The 19281-nt window shown below is 41.0% G+C and overlaps 1 protein-coding gene across 1 annotated transcript in view; it reads left to right on the top strand.

The window, feature by feature from the left end:
• Positions 1-19281, top strand: part of SKAP1 (src kinase associated phosphoprotein 1) — a 341941-nt gene that overhangs the window by 51296 nt on the left and 271364 nt on the right. The window contains exon 4 of the mRNA XM_042476003.1: positions 2049-2162. Within this exon, the coding sequence (XP_042331937.1) occupies positions 2049-2162 (114 nt within the window). The remainder of the gene's footprint in view (positions 1-2048; positions 2163-19281) is intronic.

The raw sequence follows: 19281 nt of genomic DNA, 5'->3' as shown, positions 1-19281 counted from the left end.
GAACTGTGCACAAGGAACTGGGGAAAGATAACTTTTTGGAACATGGTTCCCAGAAATCCCCAGCTGTCATGCCAATGGGAGATTCTAGGGGTTGTAAAAAACAAAACAAAACTTTCCCATGCTATGGTTTGAACTGATTATTGACAGTGGACTTTTGAAAATAGAGTGAGGGTGACATGCAGTCCTAGATGCACAGGTTGTCTAACACCGCACTATTTGACACAAGCTACTGCTCAAGTAAAGGGTATACATATATGAAACTGCTTTAGTCAGTTAAGGGTATAGTAGAGATTAAATATGTGTTCCACAATTTTGAATCAAGATTTTTAGAAAAATTTAAGCTCTGAGATGGAGGTCCCTGAGGTTTGACCATTAGACCATTAGTCATCATTTCCCAGTAACCAAAGCAGCAGCAGCAGCAGCAGCAGCAACAAGAACAACAAGGAAGTTTATAATACTAACACAGCATCAGTTTTATATTTGTTTTTTTCATTTGGACTTGCTTTGTATTGTTCAGAAGGTGGGGTTATGAAGAAAGGAGGCAGTCTATAAGAGCTGTCAAATTTCTTAAAGATCAGCAATAACAGTGGGCTGGGTACCAAGTCCTCTATCCTGCACATGTAAGCATGTTCATATTGTGACTGAACTGACAGCCAGCAAAACATAGAATGGAAGTCTACAACAGCAGTAGCCAAATGACAGTCCACAATTCATAGCTTTGAGGTGTGTGTGTTTTAAAAAAAATCCTTTGCTGACTCTACTAAATGTAACTTAAAGCTAGTGAACGCTTTGCCCACAGTTTCCTGAAAGAAAAATAAAATGGTTTCCCCATTATATGCAATGAAGACATATGTACTATGCATTTTAATGCAACATCTCTCTTTGGGTTTTGTGTATAACACACTGGTCATGCTCAAATATATTTCGTCTTCCACAACTCTGAAAGCCTTGTTGTTGATTTAATTATAGACTGTAACCACTTCAGAAGAGCTGTAATGGTGAAGCAAAATATACTTTCTGGCCTCAAAACCGCAGCTGGGTTATTAACATGGCTTCTGAGAATATATAGAGGTTGGCCTGCCTCATGCAAAACACAAAATGCTTAGAGTTTTACATGTTCAAGTGCTGCAAAATAGAAATATAAGCTGAGAACCCGACCCCACATTTCACATGGTAAATTTAATGGTGTAGATAGATCTGATGTAATCAGCACACTTTAAATAAACATCCATACCTGAATTAAAAAATGAAGGGAAAGGGCTGTTAAAAGCTCAGCCTATTTTACTGTGTTCAGTGGGACGTATTCCTGGGAAAGTATATAGAGTTGTGGCATAAGCTGTGGCATTTTAAAAGAAAAATAAGAGTAAGATTAGTTTTAATAGTTAATAATTATGGTAAATGGTGTTAACAATTCTTAAAGTCTCAAATATAATAGTTAGAAACTAACTTAATCCTGTGCATTGTTGTTGTTGTTGTGTGGAGTCAAGTTGTTACCATCTTATGGTGATCCTATCCCAGGATATTCTTGGCAAGAAGGTTTACCATTGCTTTCTTCTGAAGCTCAGAGAGGGTGACTTACCCAAGGTCACCCAGGATTTTCCATGACCAAGCAGGAATTTGAACCTTGGTCTCCCAGAGTCCTTGTCCAACTCTCAAACCGCTATGCAATGTCTTTGTATGATTTGTATTTAACACATTTTTTATCACACACTTGTAAAAGGTATCTCCCTGGTCACCTGGTAAGTCAAAATCGCAAAAAGATGAGCATACATGAAACCTGTAGAAAAACTGACCAGAAAATATTGTGTGTCCAAGTGAGCCACGAGGACGGGACATACAAGCTAGTAATATTTGTGGCCTTGTTTGAAAGACTACCTTTAAAAGACTCTTAGGAATCTTTATTAATACTCTTGTCATCAGTTTTCTTCATGACAAAGTAATTTTTTTTCTTGAATGATGACATTCAAAACTGGTTGTTTGATTACATTTTCCTTTGTTCATAACTTATATTTATTTTCAATTTATTTTCTTTTCTTTTTTTAAAAAAGGCATTCCAGCCAATTTTTACCCATCACAAAATGGTTCAGATGACAGCCAGACCAAGAATTTCACCTCATCCATAACATCAGAAGCATTGATTGCACCAACCTTCTCAGAAAATGGTAAGTCTACCTTGCTGAAATCATTGAAATTGGTGTAGTGGCATTGACTGGATGTTTCTTGGGGATGGAAGAAGAATGAGACAGAAGAAGGTTGGTTGTTTGACATACAGGAAGATCAACTCAGCTGTGCATTAGTATATAGGCAAGAGGGTAATTGAGTTCAATAATGGATAGAGTTGGGACATCCAGCCAAGTGCCAGAGACCATAAACTGAAAAGGAGTATTTAGTTTTTTGGATATGTGTCAGTGATTGTAGTGTTTTAACATTGGCCTATCTGTAATTGTGTGCTTTCCTCAAACCTGTTGGAGATAAGAGGTAAAAGATTACCTTCTGAAATACATTTTCTGCCAACTTTTCAGTTGGTTGGAGATGAACTGCTTAGGAAGACTTTGGATAAGTACAAAGGACAGTGGACATTGGAAAACTATAGATCTGGCTTTGTTTGTTGTTATGGGGCGAGGAGAGGACCAAAAGAACTTATTGGGGCTTCTTTAGTATTCTGCAAAGGTTTGCTGAAAACAGCCTACTGTCCCAATAGCAAATACATTTCTATACTGCTTAATAATGCATAATAATAAAAAAGTTCTTTTAGAGCTTACCCTGGAGTGATTTCATACACTCAGATGTTAAAATCTTCACATTTGATTAAAAAAAACTTTCATGTTTTAGATTTTTCTTGGATTTTTAGTGCAATTAATGAGAGACCATCAGCATATTGTTCATCTGCAGGTTCCATTGTTCTTCAGTAGCTAGGGCTGATGGGAGTTGCAGAACAATAAGATCTGGAGGGCCACACGTCCTTTTACATTGTGTCTCTGTGTATGTGGCCCATCAGATTTGGTTAATATGTTGATATTTAGAATGTGTTGATGAAACAATGCAGTTACGTAAAAACTAACACTCTAAAATCTGTTATATCATGAAATAACAAATGTTGAGTTGTCCAAAAACTGAATTTTTAAATGTGATGGGAATAATGTTTTATCAAATGTAAGTTGAAGTGTTCTTTTGGCTTGGCATGGAAGCAAACAGAGGACTGCAGAAGGGAACTGAGTCTTTCGGTTTTATAGTTGGTGGTCTGTCTTCCTTGGATAAATAAATGCAGAAGTGAGATAAGAGGTGCAATCTGGCCTACCCAGATTGACTAGGTCCTGAACGAAGAAATCTGTCCATATTATGCTCCCATATTAGTTGTCACTGCACAACGAACAACATCTTCCGATATTGTGATGTTTGTAATTATCTATGATTTTATTTTTACAAATTTGTATTTTAGGGAGGGTGGGATAGAGGGCTGGGGGATTTTGTTGCTTATTACTTTGTATTTTTAAACTGTTGTTTCCCAAAAGGGAAGAGGAGGGATATAAATAAATAAATATTTTATTACTATTATTATATTTATTAAGATGCCATATTGATCTGGCTGTTTTGTTTCAGGCATTGGAAAGTCTGGACATTTGGGAGTCACTGTATTATAATAAACTTGGATGAGGTGAAGCATAGTAGGTACAATATTTGTGACAGGTGTGGGTTGGCATGAGCTAAGGCTAGACAGTTAATCCTTTCATAGGATTTCTCCATAGGATAAAGAAAAAGTGGGTGACAGGCTGCAAATATTCGAAGGCCACAAAATATGTTTGTGTGATATACTGTATGAATTTAACGTATCTTAGTGTGGTTCACAGTAAAATGGGGAAAAACAGATAATATAAAAACACAATACATAATAACATTAGAAGCAGCGAAACAAATCCTACTATTAGAACATAGTTTAGTTTAAAAAAATTTAAAAAAAGATTAGTCAACAAGTACAGCACCTACCTGTTAAAAGCTGCTTTCTCATAGACCCATATTTGGTGAAAGCACCCTTGAAAAAAAGGGTTTTAACTGGCTGGCAGAAAGATAGGAAGAAAAGATAGCCTGAGAGGAGTGTTGAAAACCTTGGGCAAGTTGGTACCAAGAAGGCCTTTTTTGGCATTTCTTTAAAACATGTGTTTGAGGGTGGCAGGACTATGGTGCTTTAGTCCAGAAATGGAAAACATATAGCCCTCCAGCAGCCATAGAAAGCATAGCCAATACTGGGGAATGCTGGGAGTAGTAGTCCAGCAACATCTGAAGGACCATGTGATGGCCACTCCCAATTTAGTCACTGGCCAAAATACATAAAAATGGGAACATAAGGAAATTTGCACCGAAATAGGCAACCCACCAGTATTACTGCCATTGGTCAAAAGCAATAAAGAGTGACTGCCTGGAATGGGGCTTGGACAAGATGAGATATCTGGTGAAATTCTGAAAAATACAACAAAAAAGAAACTAATGGATAGTCACATCCCTAACAGATCAGTAGGTGACATACCTAGTTTATACTGAAGGTGGAAAAGTAGTTAAATGCATATACTGGAGATTGGTGAACTTTGCTTTGCTTTGTTTGTTTGTTGGCAGGTTTAGGGTCCACAGTGCATATCTTTGCAGGAACAGATAGCTCTGCAAGCATGCTGGAATAAGAGTCAACTTTTGCTTCCAAGCAATCATTAAGGGCAACCCCCCACGCAGTGCTTTTCAGCAGCCACAATAGTAAAAGTAAAGGCAATTACGTGTCTCTGGTATCATGGATCCTGCTTTGAAACCAGGCTGCCTCCTGGGGAATTTTCTTGATGGTCTTTCAAGGAGCCAGTCAAACTGGACGAAGGCCAAGGCCATACCAGGAATAGATATGCAAGCAAATCCCCTGGTAGCCTGAGTTCTGTAAACCCTTTTTCTTTTCTCTAACACAGAGGAGATAGATGCTACTTTAAAATTGCTTTGGCATAGGCTCAGGTTCCCACAGGGAGGAAAAAGAGCTCTTTAAAAGACTCTGGGAAAGCACTATACATACACATTGCCGATCCCCATAAATGAAGATGTCCAGGAACAATCATTTCCAGGTTTGGCAACTGACAACTGTTGGTGGTCGCAAACAGTAGCCCCTCTCCCATCAAGAGACAGGAGCACTTGTCTGACATCAAGAAAAGTAAAGGTATCTTCCACACAGAGAGAGAGAGAGAGAGAGAGAGAGAATTTCCATTAGGTCTGGCAGTATGTATACACATTCTGATTTTGGAAATATTTATTTACCTTCCTGTTCACATGCCATCTGACAGCAAAAAGTTATTTTCTTCAGAAGGTGTGTGTCATGGCTGTTCTGGTTGTCTGCATAAGTTCTTTAAAATCACACTGAAAGAACAGCTTAAACTAAACAACTGAAGAGTAGGGCAATGTCGGAGATCCATGCTTTAAATGGTAAAGTTCATGAGCAGATATTGTTAAATTAGACTGTATAAGTGCTGTGATTCCTCTAGTATTGTTGGACGGCAACTCTAGCAAGCATAGTGGCCATGATTGATGTAAGTTGTAGTCCAACAACCTCTAGGACTTGCTAGTAGTTACTTACCCTGTCTGTCTTTCAGAATAAGACAATGATTTTTTAGTTATTTTTGAGAAGCAGAAAAGTAAAGAGCTACTTTAATATATGTTTCCAGCAGCCACCAAATCTATGGAGAGTGCTGGTAAAACTGTCCTGGAAACAGCCTTGCATCACTCATAAATACCTTAAGCAGACAGCTAATGGATTTTGTGGCACCTTTGATCCACTCAGCCCTGTTGGTGGCTCAGACCAATCAACCTCTGCAAGGGCATGCCTCTTTATCCACCCCACCCAACTGTCCTTGCAATTTCACATGGAGATGGGGTGTCCACTATGCTAATCTCACAGTCCATGGTCATTGGTCAGTGACAGAGAAAGGTTAGCCTTGGAGCTGATTGTGGTAATGAAGGTGCTCAAAGTGTTCAAGGGCAGCCTCTGTGGGAGAATTACGCAGATAGTCTTAAGACCACAGTTTTCTACATCAACAAGCAGGGAGGACAGCATCCTCTACCATGAATGTTCTCACCCTACAACTTCAGTTGTATCCTTATATTCCCAGGCAAGACAATCTCCTGGCAGATTCACTGAATTGCATGGCCAGAGAAGCGCCTGAATGGTATCTATCTCACCATGCCTTTGACTTAATGATGTGCTGGTGGGGCTGCCCATCAGTACACTGCCTGAATGCTGTTCAAGAAATTCTTATGTGGCCTATCCTATCTTCCTGTCATGGGCCCTGTTCCACCTTGATGCCTCTCATTTCTTCTATCCCAGCTGATAAAGAAGTCCTTCAAACCAATGGCGGCCACAGATTTCTGACTTCTCACACTGAAAATGTTTTTTTTCCCTTGTAGCAGTTAATTCTGCAAAGTAGGCAAGTGAAATTTGTTCTCTCTGGTCAGATGAACCCTATATAATTTTCCATAGGGACAAGGTAGTGTTATGCTTTGACTCAACATTTCTCCCTAAGAAATTAGGGAATTTTTCACCATTCCACCTTAACCAAGATGTGTTGCCAGCCTTCCATCAAGACCATTCTTCACAGTTGGAAAAGGCCTGCATTGACTTGACGTGCAGCGTGCTTTAGTCTACTATACTCACCATATGGTTTCTATGAGGAAATCACCTAGACTGTTTGTCTGCTATGACAGTCAGAAGGCAGGTTTTCCAATCTTTTTGCAGAGGCTATCCAAATGGATGATTGAATTGATAAATCTGGCATGCCAGCTTGCCAAGAAACCTGAGCCATTGGGCCTCAGATCCCACTCAACCCACGTGATGTCTACATTCAAGGCATGGCTATAGTGTATTTTCCTGCCAGAGGTCTGTAGAGCAGCTACTTGATCTCTGCCTTCAACCTTTATACAGCCCTACTGTGTAGACCTTAGAGCTGGGGCGGATGCATTCTTTGGAAGGCCGGTACTGTCCTCTATCCTCTACTACTCACCCATTTGCGTCACCACAAAGTGTGAGACCATGATGATGATGAAGAAGAAGAGATTAATTACTTGTAACTGGGGTTCTTTGAATGGTCATTTGTGCCCTCATACAACCTTCTTCCTCGCTCTTTCTGCAGATCTAGCTCACCATTGATGTACAGTTTAACTGAAGAGGAGTAGCTCCTGGTGCTATTTATATTTGAGCCCAAAGAGGGTCATGATCCTGCCAAAAGCTACTCATCTCTGGAACATTACATATGTGGATTTCTGCTGGTACAATACCCATTTGCGTGAGAGCACAGATGACCACTCGAAGAACCAGTTACAGTTAAATAACCTGATCTTTCCTAACTAGAAAAGTAACTAAACATTGCAATTATACTACAAAACAGTGACAACACTCAATAACTTGCAATAATAAAGTAGTGAAGTTATACTTTTTGGATTCATTTTTTTTAAAAAAAAGGATTAATTATGGACAACTATGTATTTGTACCTATTTCTGATCTCTGATCTGTATGACCAGAAGTTCCACATCCCTAGATTACTCAGGCTGGGATTTAGAATTTCCTGTTGCAAATTGGTTGACCAGTTTTAGTTTTTCAGTGGATCAGAGAGCTGGACAGAAGGTACTTGCAGTTTATGATGATTTGGCCTTCTCACAGCACCAGACCAAGAAGGTTGGGCAGGTTTAAGCATATGCTTTGAAATGAGTCAAATAATCTGTCCAAATAAAAACCAGGGAACATACAGCTTTATATTAATGTTTCACAACTGTTTCCTTTCAGGGAGGCTTGTGCAGGAGAGGTTCTCAGGCAGGTTGTGTCTCATGGTAATGGGGGAGTAAATGGTGTGGTTTGGGATTTTTCACCTTGTGAATGTTGGTCTAGTTCTGTCTTCTTAGGGCATCACCCTGCATATCTGCACACCAGTATCTGTGGGTATATTTATATGTGTGTGTATGTATTTTATTATAGCTTGTTCACTCCTCCAACACATGGCTTCTCTCTCCCCCTCTCTTTTTCTGGCAGAGGGAGATGATGATAAAGAGAGGCAATTCCACAAAGTTCGAGAGGGACGGCTTTATTCAATGAGCCACGACCATGTTCTAGATGATGGCCTCTAATGAGCGATTAAGGAGCTAATGTTTGTATGGTGCTGGGTGGTCCAGGAGCTCTCTTAAGTGCTAACTTCTGTTATTGTGACAAAGGCCTCAGACTTTTAAGGCTGTGGTCTGTGCAGATTTCTAGATGATGTGCCTTTCTCCTGTATTACTAATTTATCTTTCATACATAAATAGCTGCATACAAATGGAAGATGCAGCTATTTCAAAGTGCTAACCATCTTTTTTCCTATCTGTAGTTCATTTTACCATGGCAGCAGCAGCAGCAGCAGCAGCAGCAGCAGCAGCAGCAGCAGTACAAACCTATCCCCCACGCTCATTTGGTGATTACAAATGCCACTTCGTATGCACAGTTGGAAGCATGTCAATTGTTAAATGCATTTTTACCTAATTCAAAATGTATGTGCTTGTTTATGTTCAGTACTGATACAGATGCATATGGGAAAAAAAGAGATGGGGTTAAAAATAGAAAGGTAACATCTTTTGCAAGGAAATTAGTTTTGAAAACTGTACTGAGTGAAGGAAGCATGATGATCCCTAATTCTTGGGTCAGGTAAGAAAAATCTCTTGTCTGCCCCCATCTCAGGTCTTGTCTGTGCTATTTAAAAACCCCTTGCTCACTTTGAATTGGAGACCCTGTGACCAGTTTATGTTGGGTGTGAGGCTTTGAGGCATCTGAGGGCTCTAATCTGCAGAAAAAAGAATCTAGATTTCCTCCAGAATTTCCTGGAAAATTCAGATGAGTGGATGAGTCAGGTGGATTCAAATTGGCCGTGGAAGAAGGAATTTACGGTGGGTGGGGTGGGACAGATTGTAAGGGAACAGTGGTCATACAGTATTATTGTTCCTGCCAGAACGTGACAATCCTCAAAAGAGTCTGGGAAGTCTGAATGGCTCATTTGCCATTTTTTTAAAAGGGTGCAGTGCTGCATTTGTGCACATAACAGGATATAAGTATATCTGCTTGCTTGAAATTTATACCAGTATCTGCACACCTCCAATGAACTACTTAATGAATGTATGGAAAATTTTTCACAAGGTTCCTACCAGGGCAGCCAGTGGAAGTATGACAACAAAAGCGGAAATGCATATGTTCACATGCTTGCCTGACAAGGGGAAATAAAGCAGAATGACCATGGACATGTGGCTGAAAATAAAACTGGCTTGTGGGTTGCCATTTTACAATGAATCACTCTTGGAATAAGGGAACATGTGGCTGGTTAAGTCGAATTTTCTGCAGTTTGCCTCAGTGTCCATAGTAATAGTGTAGACAAGGCCAGTGTTGCAGTGATTGTAGAAAACACAAAGCCCAGATTTTACTGAAAGTGTAGATAACCTCTCACTCACCTTCCCATTTAGACAAGGCAGGTGCATGTGTAATTCTCAATGTTGGCTCCAATGTCTGATCAGAGATAGTAGCAGAAAACTTTGCCCATCTTGCATCCTCTCTAGTAGAGGGAAGGGATAGAGTGGTCAAACTCATCCTGACAGAAATGGTCAGTGTAGGTTAGTGTTTGGGTTGGCGGTAGCTTTACTGTTGTCTGTAGGTACAGTCACCTAGCTGTTGTTAGAAATGTGCTCATGCACCTTGCTGTCACCTAGGATAGGAAGTGGAGTCCCCCCCACAAGACATGAAGAACATTGGCTAATGCTGGCCTAAGCATGTGATTAGATATTTTGCATTCACCTTTGGAGTTAGAGGAGACATGAGAACCCAGCCATTGGTCCCCTGCCTGTTTGTTTTACCCAGCTTCCTTATCAATTGGAAAGGAAGTATGATGGTTGTGGACATTGATTTTGAGAAAGAAGAAATTAAAGCACCATATTTCCTGCCGCTGTGTACTACCGAAGACCAGACTTTATTGTGAAGGCTCTGCCTCTATTCTTGTTGTCACCCTTGAGAAATTTTAAAGGCTCATGTGGGCAATCAAATCTGTAGACCTCTGGGTGCAGCTGTGTGAGAATATGTGGTATAAAAATGGTGTTTGTGGTACTTTTTGGTTTTCACCAAACAAGAAGACCCTTAAAGCAACTTTAATAGGACAATTTTAGACAGGAAGCAAATTGTAAGTCTGGTTGTTTTGTAATGTGGTTTTATTACAGTACTTATATTTTCATTTATGTTAATCAGCTGATTGGGCATGTTTCTATTTCCTAGCTCCATCTTTCAATCTATAAAACCATTAGATATCCTGGGGGTTTTTTTCTCCCTTTCAAACTGTGCCCCCATATTTATGGCAGGATTGCAAACATTATGTCAGTTTGTCAACAGTAATAAGGTAATGATGCAGGTTTGTTGGAAAGATTTCCAGCACATTGGTTACATGACTTGGCACCATGTCTGGGATCAGCCAGAACAGGCATCAGCCAGAGTTTAAGTCATAAGGAGCAGTTTTGGCCAGGAACAGCATCAGGTCAGATTCTCAGACACGTTACATTCATCCTTGTCGCTAACTGAACTATGAATAAGGACCGGCAAGAACTTTGTTGGGCTCACAGATTTGTATTTGTGGGCCCAGTTTGCAGCCTCCAGAATGGAATGCGATTTTTAGTCAGAAATCTATCTACATTTATACAGGGAGAGAAATCTTTGCTGAAACAAGCATGAATTGTAGTAGGGAAATATGCACAAATCTCTATGCAACAAAAGTATACTTCATGATCCCCCAAAAGCCAAAGGATTTTGGGCAGGGCAGGTAACCTTTATTAGCTCACATTTGCTCTTTGCCACTCTTACTAGGGTGACAGCCATGTTGGGATGGATATGGCTGGGAAGTAGGAGTTTTTGAGTCAAATAATCCCCTACCTTCCAGGACAGTCCTAGTTAATATCTTGTCATCTCATTTTTTTTCAGCTGTTTTAAAATTGACCTAGTTTTTCTCTGTTCTTCCCACTGTCCTCCTTTGTCCTTAGCTTACTTCAATTGCTGCATATTGAGTTCATAGTATAAAAGTGATTAGATAGTTTCTAATCTCTCTAATCTAATTAGTCAATTGATTCACCAGGAGGAGGCAGAATCCCAGTTTCTCTCTCTCCACTCACTTTCCTCCTTTGTCTTCAGCTTGCTTCAGTTGCGGCAAATTGTTCAGCAGGGGGAGAAAAGAGGAGGGGAGGGGATTGTGCCCTTCCCTGTAGACTTAGGCAAAAGCAAATTGCTGCAGATTCTCTTACCTTCTCTGGATTTCTCCCCTCATCAATAACAGTTGTGATCTTGACCATGTTCTGATGCCTCTTGGAAGAGTATGGATTTCTGCCTAGGCAGCAAAAGGCATACTACATTTCCAAAGGGTTACATCTCAAATTTACATATTAACCATTTATCTCTCATCCAATTCTTGTGTGTCTTTTTTTAAGCCTCCCCCACCCCGGTAATTTCCCCCTAAACCATTCTAGTAAACTGGTAGACAGTGTATTGACAACCAGCCTTCCTGATGCTTTTTTGAAGAGAAGTCTACTAATAATGTCGGTTGCCCTCCTGTCTTAGTTTTGGGACTACCCAGTGGTTTCTGGTTTGCTGCTACAGGATCAAAATTCTGGTCTTGGTAGGCCTTTGTTTTTCCCCCCAGCAGTGCTCTTTTTAAGTCCTTAAACTACAAGATAAATGCCTAAATGCACCTGTTCATCCCAACTAGAGCTTAATGATAATTTGCTAGTCCACTGAGAATAACAATTGGATGTAGTTCATAAAATGATTCCCTAAATTGGGAGATAGTTTCACAACTCATATTTTGGCACAGGGCCCTTTCAGGCTACACTGTGACCCCTCTTTAATTGTCATGACTATATCCTATGAAACTCTGAGTTTTGTGGTTTGGTGAGGCACTAGAGCTCCCTGGCAGAAGATTCTAAATGTTCTTCACCAAACTGCAACTCCTAGAAGTCCTTAGGTTGCAGCCGTGGTAGCTAAAGTGGAATCACAGTGCTATAACTGAGGCCGAATCGACACAGGCCAGAATACCCCAGGGACACCTTAAATGTATTCTGGCTCCATAGCTGTCCTGACATCCTCCCCATTACCAAGGGGCCCTCTATTGCTGGTTGCATGGGCATCTCCTGTGATGCCTGGCATGGCTGCTATACGTTACTCTTTCTGAGGCCAAAAATGAGGTGCCTAGTCTCCATCACATAGCTGGGTGCTTCTTCTGACCTCAGAGGAGCAATGCATGGAAGTGGTGGCCATTCCAGGTGGCACAGTGGGATGTTTTTTAAACATCCACCTGGCATTGCAACAAAGGGATCCAGATCTTCCCGGAAAATCTGGAGCAAAAGGTAACTTGAAGACAAACAAACCAAAAATGTTTTAAGAGTGTAATAGAGCAGGTTTGGTGCTGAATGGGCTGGATATCATCTGGATTGCTCACACCAGAACTAGGGTTTGAGCCTTGCGCTGTCTGGACTCCTTGCCAAGAGGATGGGGTGGATTGGAAAGACATTATATTTGGCCTGTGCAGCCAGGGCCAGTGTTTTGTGAAAGTGCATGTAGTGTGAGTAGGACATTGTGGGTGTGGTGGCATAAAAACTTATTAAAAAAATAAGACCCAGTGTGAGTGTTCAAAGACCCTTTGAATCATGGCCTTGTTTATTTTGTTTTGTTCTGTTGTTGTTGTTCCTTCAAGTTGTTTCCAACTTGTGGTGAGCCTGAGGTGAACCTATCATAGGGTTTTCTTGCTAAGATTTGTTCAGAGGAGATTTGCCATTGCCTTCCCTGGAGGCTGAGAGAGTGTGACTTGCCCTAGATCACCCCACAGGTTTTATGGCCAAGCAGGGAATCGGACCCTGGTTTCCAGTGTCCAACCTTCAAACCACAGCACCACGCTGGCTCTATACTGTATTGTTCAGTTCAGTACTGAGATAGCATCTTTTACAGTCAGATTAAAACCCGAAACCGTCTTCTGCTTTTGAGCTATTTGGCTTTTTCTTCTGTAGCCTGTGACGTGCCGTGTGTCGTGCTTGGAGTAGGCCCTTGGAAATAGGCCTGCAACCGCACGATGACAATATGTGGGCGGATATATGTTACATTAATGGCTTAACGCCTTGTGTTGTAATTGCCTGTAAAGTGGCAGTTAAAAGAAGGGGGGAAGGGGAAGGGATTTATAGGCAGAGAAAAAACGAGAAGAGTTCTGGAGCCCCCTCTTGTGGTAAAATGGAATGAATACATTTGGAAATTCTTTCCCCCCCAAAAAATGTTTATCTGGCAGTGGTTTCATGAGAAGTCAGTCTAAGATGACTAGATATCCTAACTGCAAAGGAGGACAAGGCTCTGCTAAATGCAGGACATTCAAGAAAAATGCAGGGCATTGCAAAATAAAAGCTAAAAACATTAATATAAATGTAAATTCATTATTGGTCATGTTCGACGTGGAGGATGTGTTGAAGTTCCTCTTGGACAAATGGTTGAAATGCAGGACATATCCTGGGAAAGGAGGTCAACCTGATGCAGTCCTATTTCCTTCTCACTCTGTAGCTGCCCCAAAGTGTCAAGCAGGTAGCATTCCAGCATTATAATCAGAATATTTGTGGCTCATGATTTAAACTGGAGGTAGTTCAATATGTGAATGCAAATCAGTAGAAACCTATAATATGATTAAAGTATGATTGGCAAGCAACTGGCAGGTATTTTCAATCAATGAAAAATAATTGCTGTTTAATACACTAAGTAACATTTTTTTCATAGACTGAATGTACCTGCCAGTGCTTGTCAATCATCCATTACCTTTGAACTGATGGGTTTAAAGACTGCAAGGCAAAAGGAGATTTTGGGTGGCTCCACACTTAATGCTGCCAATCCAATTAATACATTTACATTTGTGTCTCTTGCAGGAAATGAGTGAAGTGTGGATAACATGTCTGTACCTTTTCCCACATGGATGTTTCTGGAAGAAGCATGTACATGGGTGCTTAAAATGTGTTTGTTATTAGAGATATGAAGGCTGGGGGCGGGACAGAAAAATTTGGAGAGAAAGACTCCCCCCCCCCCCGAAAAATGGGGGGGGGGGGTGGATTATGGAATATTTTCTTTTAAAATGATGACTAAAACATTTAAGATCAAGTGTTTTTACATATCTACATCCTGAAAATCATTGCTAAAACTATGGAAAAAATTATATATTACTTTGTAGTATCAGATCATTACAGTTCCTGGTCTTGGTTTCCTTTGCTGAGTTCCTTTTATGGAAATGAACGTCTTATAGCTGCTTGACACTATGGAGGATTAGTGTAGGCGAAATAATTTTCTGTTTTGCTAAAGCTGATGTTTATTCTATTTTTCTCCTTGCTCCTCAAACTGGCAAAATGAAAGAAGTTCCTTATAGTTGAGGTTTTTCTTGTAGTTCAAGACGTTGTAGCTCCATTTGTAACAAAACAAAACAAACAATTGAAAATAAGTTCAGTTTGTAATTATATCCTGAACATAAAGTATACTGTAAAATATAAAATACGATGATTTTATACAAGAACAAGGTCTATATAATGCATGTTATGTTTCTAAAATTACAAAAGACAATATCTCACTACACTGATATACCGCTATTATTCCATTTTTATTGCTATGGCTGCCTCCAATGGAATTCTGGTCTTTGTAGTTTAAGGAGGCCTAAGTGCTCTTTGGCTGAAAGTTCTCAATGCCCTTCCCTAAACTGCAAATACCAGGATTCCACAGTAGGCAGCCATACAACAACGTAGTGTGATTAGGGGGTGAAACAGAGTGCCCCAAAGAGATGGCTTCAAGTTGCCCGTTCCGATGGCAGACTGAGAGCGCAGCAGTCCCAGTCTGCCTTTTTGCTGGCTGAAAAAGGAGTGGCAAAGAGCTGCTCCTTTTTGGGCCAGCAAAAAGGCAGCTTTTCCTGCCTGCCGCAGCCCATGGGTGGCTTTAAGCCACTCAGTGGCATGTAAAGGTAGCACTGCTGGTGCACCTGGAAGCTTGTCCACGTCTGGGCAGACAGGCAGCTGGCTTCCGGGTGTCTTGGGGGCATGCGTCATCTGTACGCCACAACTCCAAGATGCCCGGAGGCCAGCTTTTTATGCCAGCCTGTTTTGCTCCTGTGTCTAAAGTTACTTTCAGTCTGTAATATTGCATTTTTAATTTTTTAATGAATTTTTCTGTTATTTATTTATTTTTTAAAAAGCAGACCCCCTCTTCCCCTCATACTTTGTTGTGGTGTCAAAATTTCTGAAAATTTTACATGCCCTTCTGTTATCTATACATTTGCTGCAGAAAACAACAATGTATATATAGTGTGTAGACATTTCCTTCCTGTGCAGTTAGGGGCTAAACAGACCACCACTAAGAGGTGGCCTGCAGCCGCCTCTTTTATCACTGGATCAGAGCCACCACAACTACATGCCCGGGCCCCAATTTGGCATTTCTGTGGCACAAAAAGGAGCCACAAAAAGCAGCTCCTTTTTGGACTGAGGAAAGGGCGTCCTAGCCACTGCAGTGGCTTTTCACTGCTTCTTTGGCACAGTGCATGTAAGCACTGCACCAAAGATGCAGCATGACTCTGCCCTTCATCTGGTCAGGTGGGTGGTGTGGGGGTGGTGTCTGGGTGGCTGTTATGCGAACACCACACCCCCACTCCACCCCGAGGCTGGCTCTTTTTGCCGATCTGTTGAGGCCCCTAAAAGCTGCATGAGAAGGGGATGAGCCTATTGATCTTGCCACCTCCATAGCATCCTCATAATCCAACCCTGTAGTTCTCCATAGGGTGCAGGGTGAGGCATCAAGGACACTTCTGCACTTGTGTAGCTATCTACACAATCTGGATCCTTTCTTAATTAGGGTTCTGAGACATGTGGTGAGCCTGGGATGTCAGATGGGAAGGCTCTTGCTGCCACAGTTACCCTTCACAAAGTCTGCATGTTTGTACTGACAACAATATAACAGGGAAATGCAGGGGCTCATAGTTACTGGGTCCCCCAAATGAATCTAAATGTCTGTTGGAGACATGACCTTTTCGTCCTGCAGCTCACAGAATCCTTTAGCCACACTGCCCATGCTGATTGGCAAAACTCTAGGAGTGTACTTGTAATCTGAAAAAATATAATGTTTCTAAGCTTTGATTGGCTTCATAAAGTGTAGAATATTTGGGTTCATTGCTGTTGACAACTTGTACCTAGTTTCAAAACAAAGGCTATACAGTTACTTTTTAAAAAAAAGACTAAACATTTAGAGTAGGATCTGCAGTTAAGGCCCTTCCTGATCTCTTAAGTACAACCTTGCAAGAGATTCTTTTAAGTTAAGATACTAAGGACTGAACCCAGAATCTTCAACCTGCAGATTATATGCTCTGTCTTGGGGATATTTCATGGTGTTGCTAAAAGTAGTTTTTTTTCCAGACAGTGTTTAAAAACTAAAGTTTTTTTCCTTCCTGATTAATATGGACTGCCAAGTCCCGCATACATAGCATTTTCTCAACTTCCACAGTCAATTGAAAGGAAATGCACTTCCCCCTATCCTGTTGCAGTTGAAAGCCATAGAATATCCTAGAGGATGAAAACCATCCGGTGAAGCCATTTCCCTCCAGAATTCAGTGCTGCAATCTGAATAGCAGATGAAGAGTCAGACCTCTCTATAGAATATTCAGATGATTGGATGCATGTGTGTGCATGCATGAATTGTGGCTGCGTTGCATGTGTATTTGTGACTGACACGTGAGACAGTGGGGAGGCTACACACATTTTGGACTCTGGGAACATCCAGTTCTGGTATTCAAGTCCCACCACAAGTTTCCTGGGTGCCAAAAATTCTTAAGGTGGAAAGATTGCTAGCTGTGATGCTCCTGATTCTTCAAAAATGTCAGAAGATGATTAGGGAAGATCTCATCTGGAAAGGCCCACTCTAAATGTACATATGCTCTTGGAGCTTAATATTTTATTTCAGGAAGATGCAAGTACAGTTGTTCCTTCTTTCCTCTGAAGATACAGCAAGAATAAACGTCCAACAGCATGGATTTAAATGAATGTCACTCTCTCTCAGCTTCATAGGGAGGTAAGGGCAAACTCCCTCTGAACAAATTCTGCCAAGTAGCCCCATGATAGGTTTGTGTTTGGGTCACCATAAGTCAGAAATGACTTGAAGACACACAACAAGAACAACTGGGAAAATGCTTCCTAAGTTAACAGGACTGCCTTGGAAAGTCATGCCTTTTCTTGGACATTTTCAAACAATATAGTGAAGAGGAACATTTTATGGATAGGATATCCTGTCTGGGGGTGTGGATTGCTTGTCCAGATGCTGGTAATTTTACATAGTTTTATGCATGTTGTTGCCTAGGACACTTGATAAAACAGTTGACAAAAGCTTTGTTTTTGTGCTATTTTAATTGGCAGTAATACCCCCAAAACCTAATACCATGATTAAAAAAAGGAGGGGAAGTGAAATTAATGCAAATAAAGCACACAGAGAACCTTTAAAAATTGTGAGCCCCCCCCCCCCCCCAAAAGCCCCCATGGGGAAAAAAAAACATTAAGAGCAACTTTCACAGTGAGGGCATCCTAGCAAAGATTCTTTAACTGGCAGTATTTCTGCACTGTAACTTGGATTTGAGCACTGAAAGTGCTTAGAATAGTTTTCCAGTGGTTCCATTTTCACATGTTGTTTAAGCCCACATACTTTAGGTGCACAGAAATGGTGGCCAGTGGTATATTATGGTGTAATGGGTCCTGCTCTGATTCTCCTTTCTGGCTGCTGTTGCCCTTCCATTGTTTGCCTTTGTCTGAAGACATGTGGGTGGTTCAGCACCTGGGGGTACTGGGCTAGAAGAAATGTCCACAGGTGAAGTGTAAAACAATTAACACTCCTAAAGTTAACATTTTTGGGGTCAGTGGCAGGGACTGGGTGACCGAAGAAGCAATTACCGGTTTGTCTCCCCGACATCCAGATGCCCCTTTTTGTTTTGACTGGATTGTTACAAATTTGCTGTTGACGTTCTTTATATTCAGTGCAGGCGGTGTTCTGGAACTGCAGAGCACGCCAGTTGCAATTTAATATTGACGTTCCAGCTGGCTTGTTTCCTTGATACTGGGCAGAATTGTAGACGAGGCCAGGAAATAAGTGAGTAAATAAAGGGGTATGTTATTTCCATAACTGAGTATTATCCTGACACAGAGGTACAGCCAGAATATTTTTGAGAGCGTGATGGGCCTTGTGAGCCTTATGTATGGACTGTCCTCACGATCAAACTACACACAGTGCATGAGAACTGTAATGCAGATCTCTTGATGGTTTTTTGCCTGGTTGTTTTTTTGTTAGTGGTATACACTAACGCTTTTGCCTGGACATAAGCTTTGCTTTGAGCAGTCCATTGGCCTTCTATGTAATAAATATTTTGTTGTGCTTTGGGGGGGGATTCACTTGTGCTTATATCCCACTTCGACCTTTTATTGGTGTGCTTGGCCAAGTTGCTTGTTTCTGAAATTCTTCAATCTGTCTTCTGAGAAATGGTTGTTGGAGCAGAAAACTGTCAGTTCAAAACGGTGGTTTTCTTTTTTGGAGCACATATCTCATTTCTGCCAGGTACTTTGCTTGCTTCCTTCCTTCTTTCCTGGAAATGGGCATTTTGTTACAGGCCATACCCACTAGGGCTGTGGACAAAATTTGTGTTTAATGCAAATTTAATAATTTTGCATAAAAATGCAAACATAGTGAATTTTTCACCCATCCTGTTTCATGTACAACAACACATCTCCACAATACTTGTTTCATCAGTCTTTACAACCATTGCATAAAATGGGTCTGCATTACTATTTATATAGCAAATACAGGATTAAGTACAGCTGAGTGGCTGTACCTCTATGGGGTTGTGGCTGAGTTGAGATGTAAACAGAGGGATATCTGCCTCTAGCTTGTGCTCTTGACTGCTATCCTATACCAACTCTCTATAGTCTGCAGCTCTCCACCTCCCCCCCCCAAAAAAAAAACCCCAACAAACCCCACATCATGGGCTGGGGCATTTACTAAAACACTTGAAACTATTGATGTCAGCACCATCCTGTGCCTTACTTCTGCATTTTGGGAAAACAAGAATGTGTGGCAATAACAATATCCATTTCATCCTTTTGCTCCAACATAACCTTGGCAGAACAGATGATAATGAAAAAGTGCATATGATAGGTTGGATGCACAACCTGTGGCTTTCTGACCAAACATCGCC

Source organism: Sceloporus undulatus, chromosome 6 (genome assembly GCF_019175285.1).
Source record: "Sceloporus undulatus isolate JIND9_A2432 ecotype Alabama chromosome 6, SceUnd_v1.1, whole genome shotgun sequence".
In the NCBI taxonomy this organism is placed as follows: domain Eukaryota; kingdom Metazoa; phylum Chordata; class Lepidosauria; order Squamata; family Phrynosomatidae; genus Sceloporus; species Sceloporus undulatus.
The sequence above is the reverse complement of the archived record's forward strand: the minus strand, read 5'-3'. Positions and strand labels throughout refer to the sequence as shown.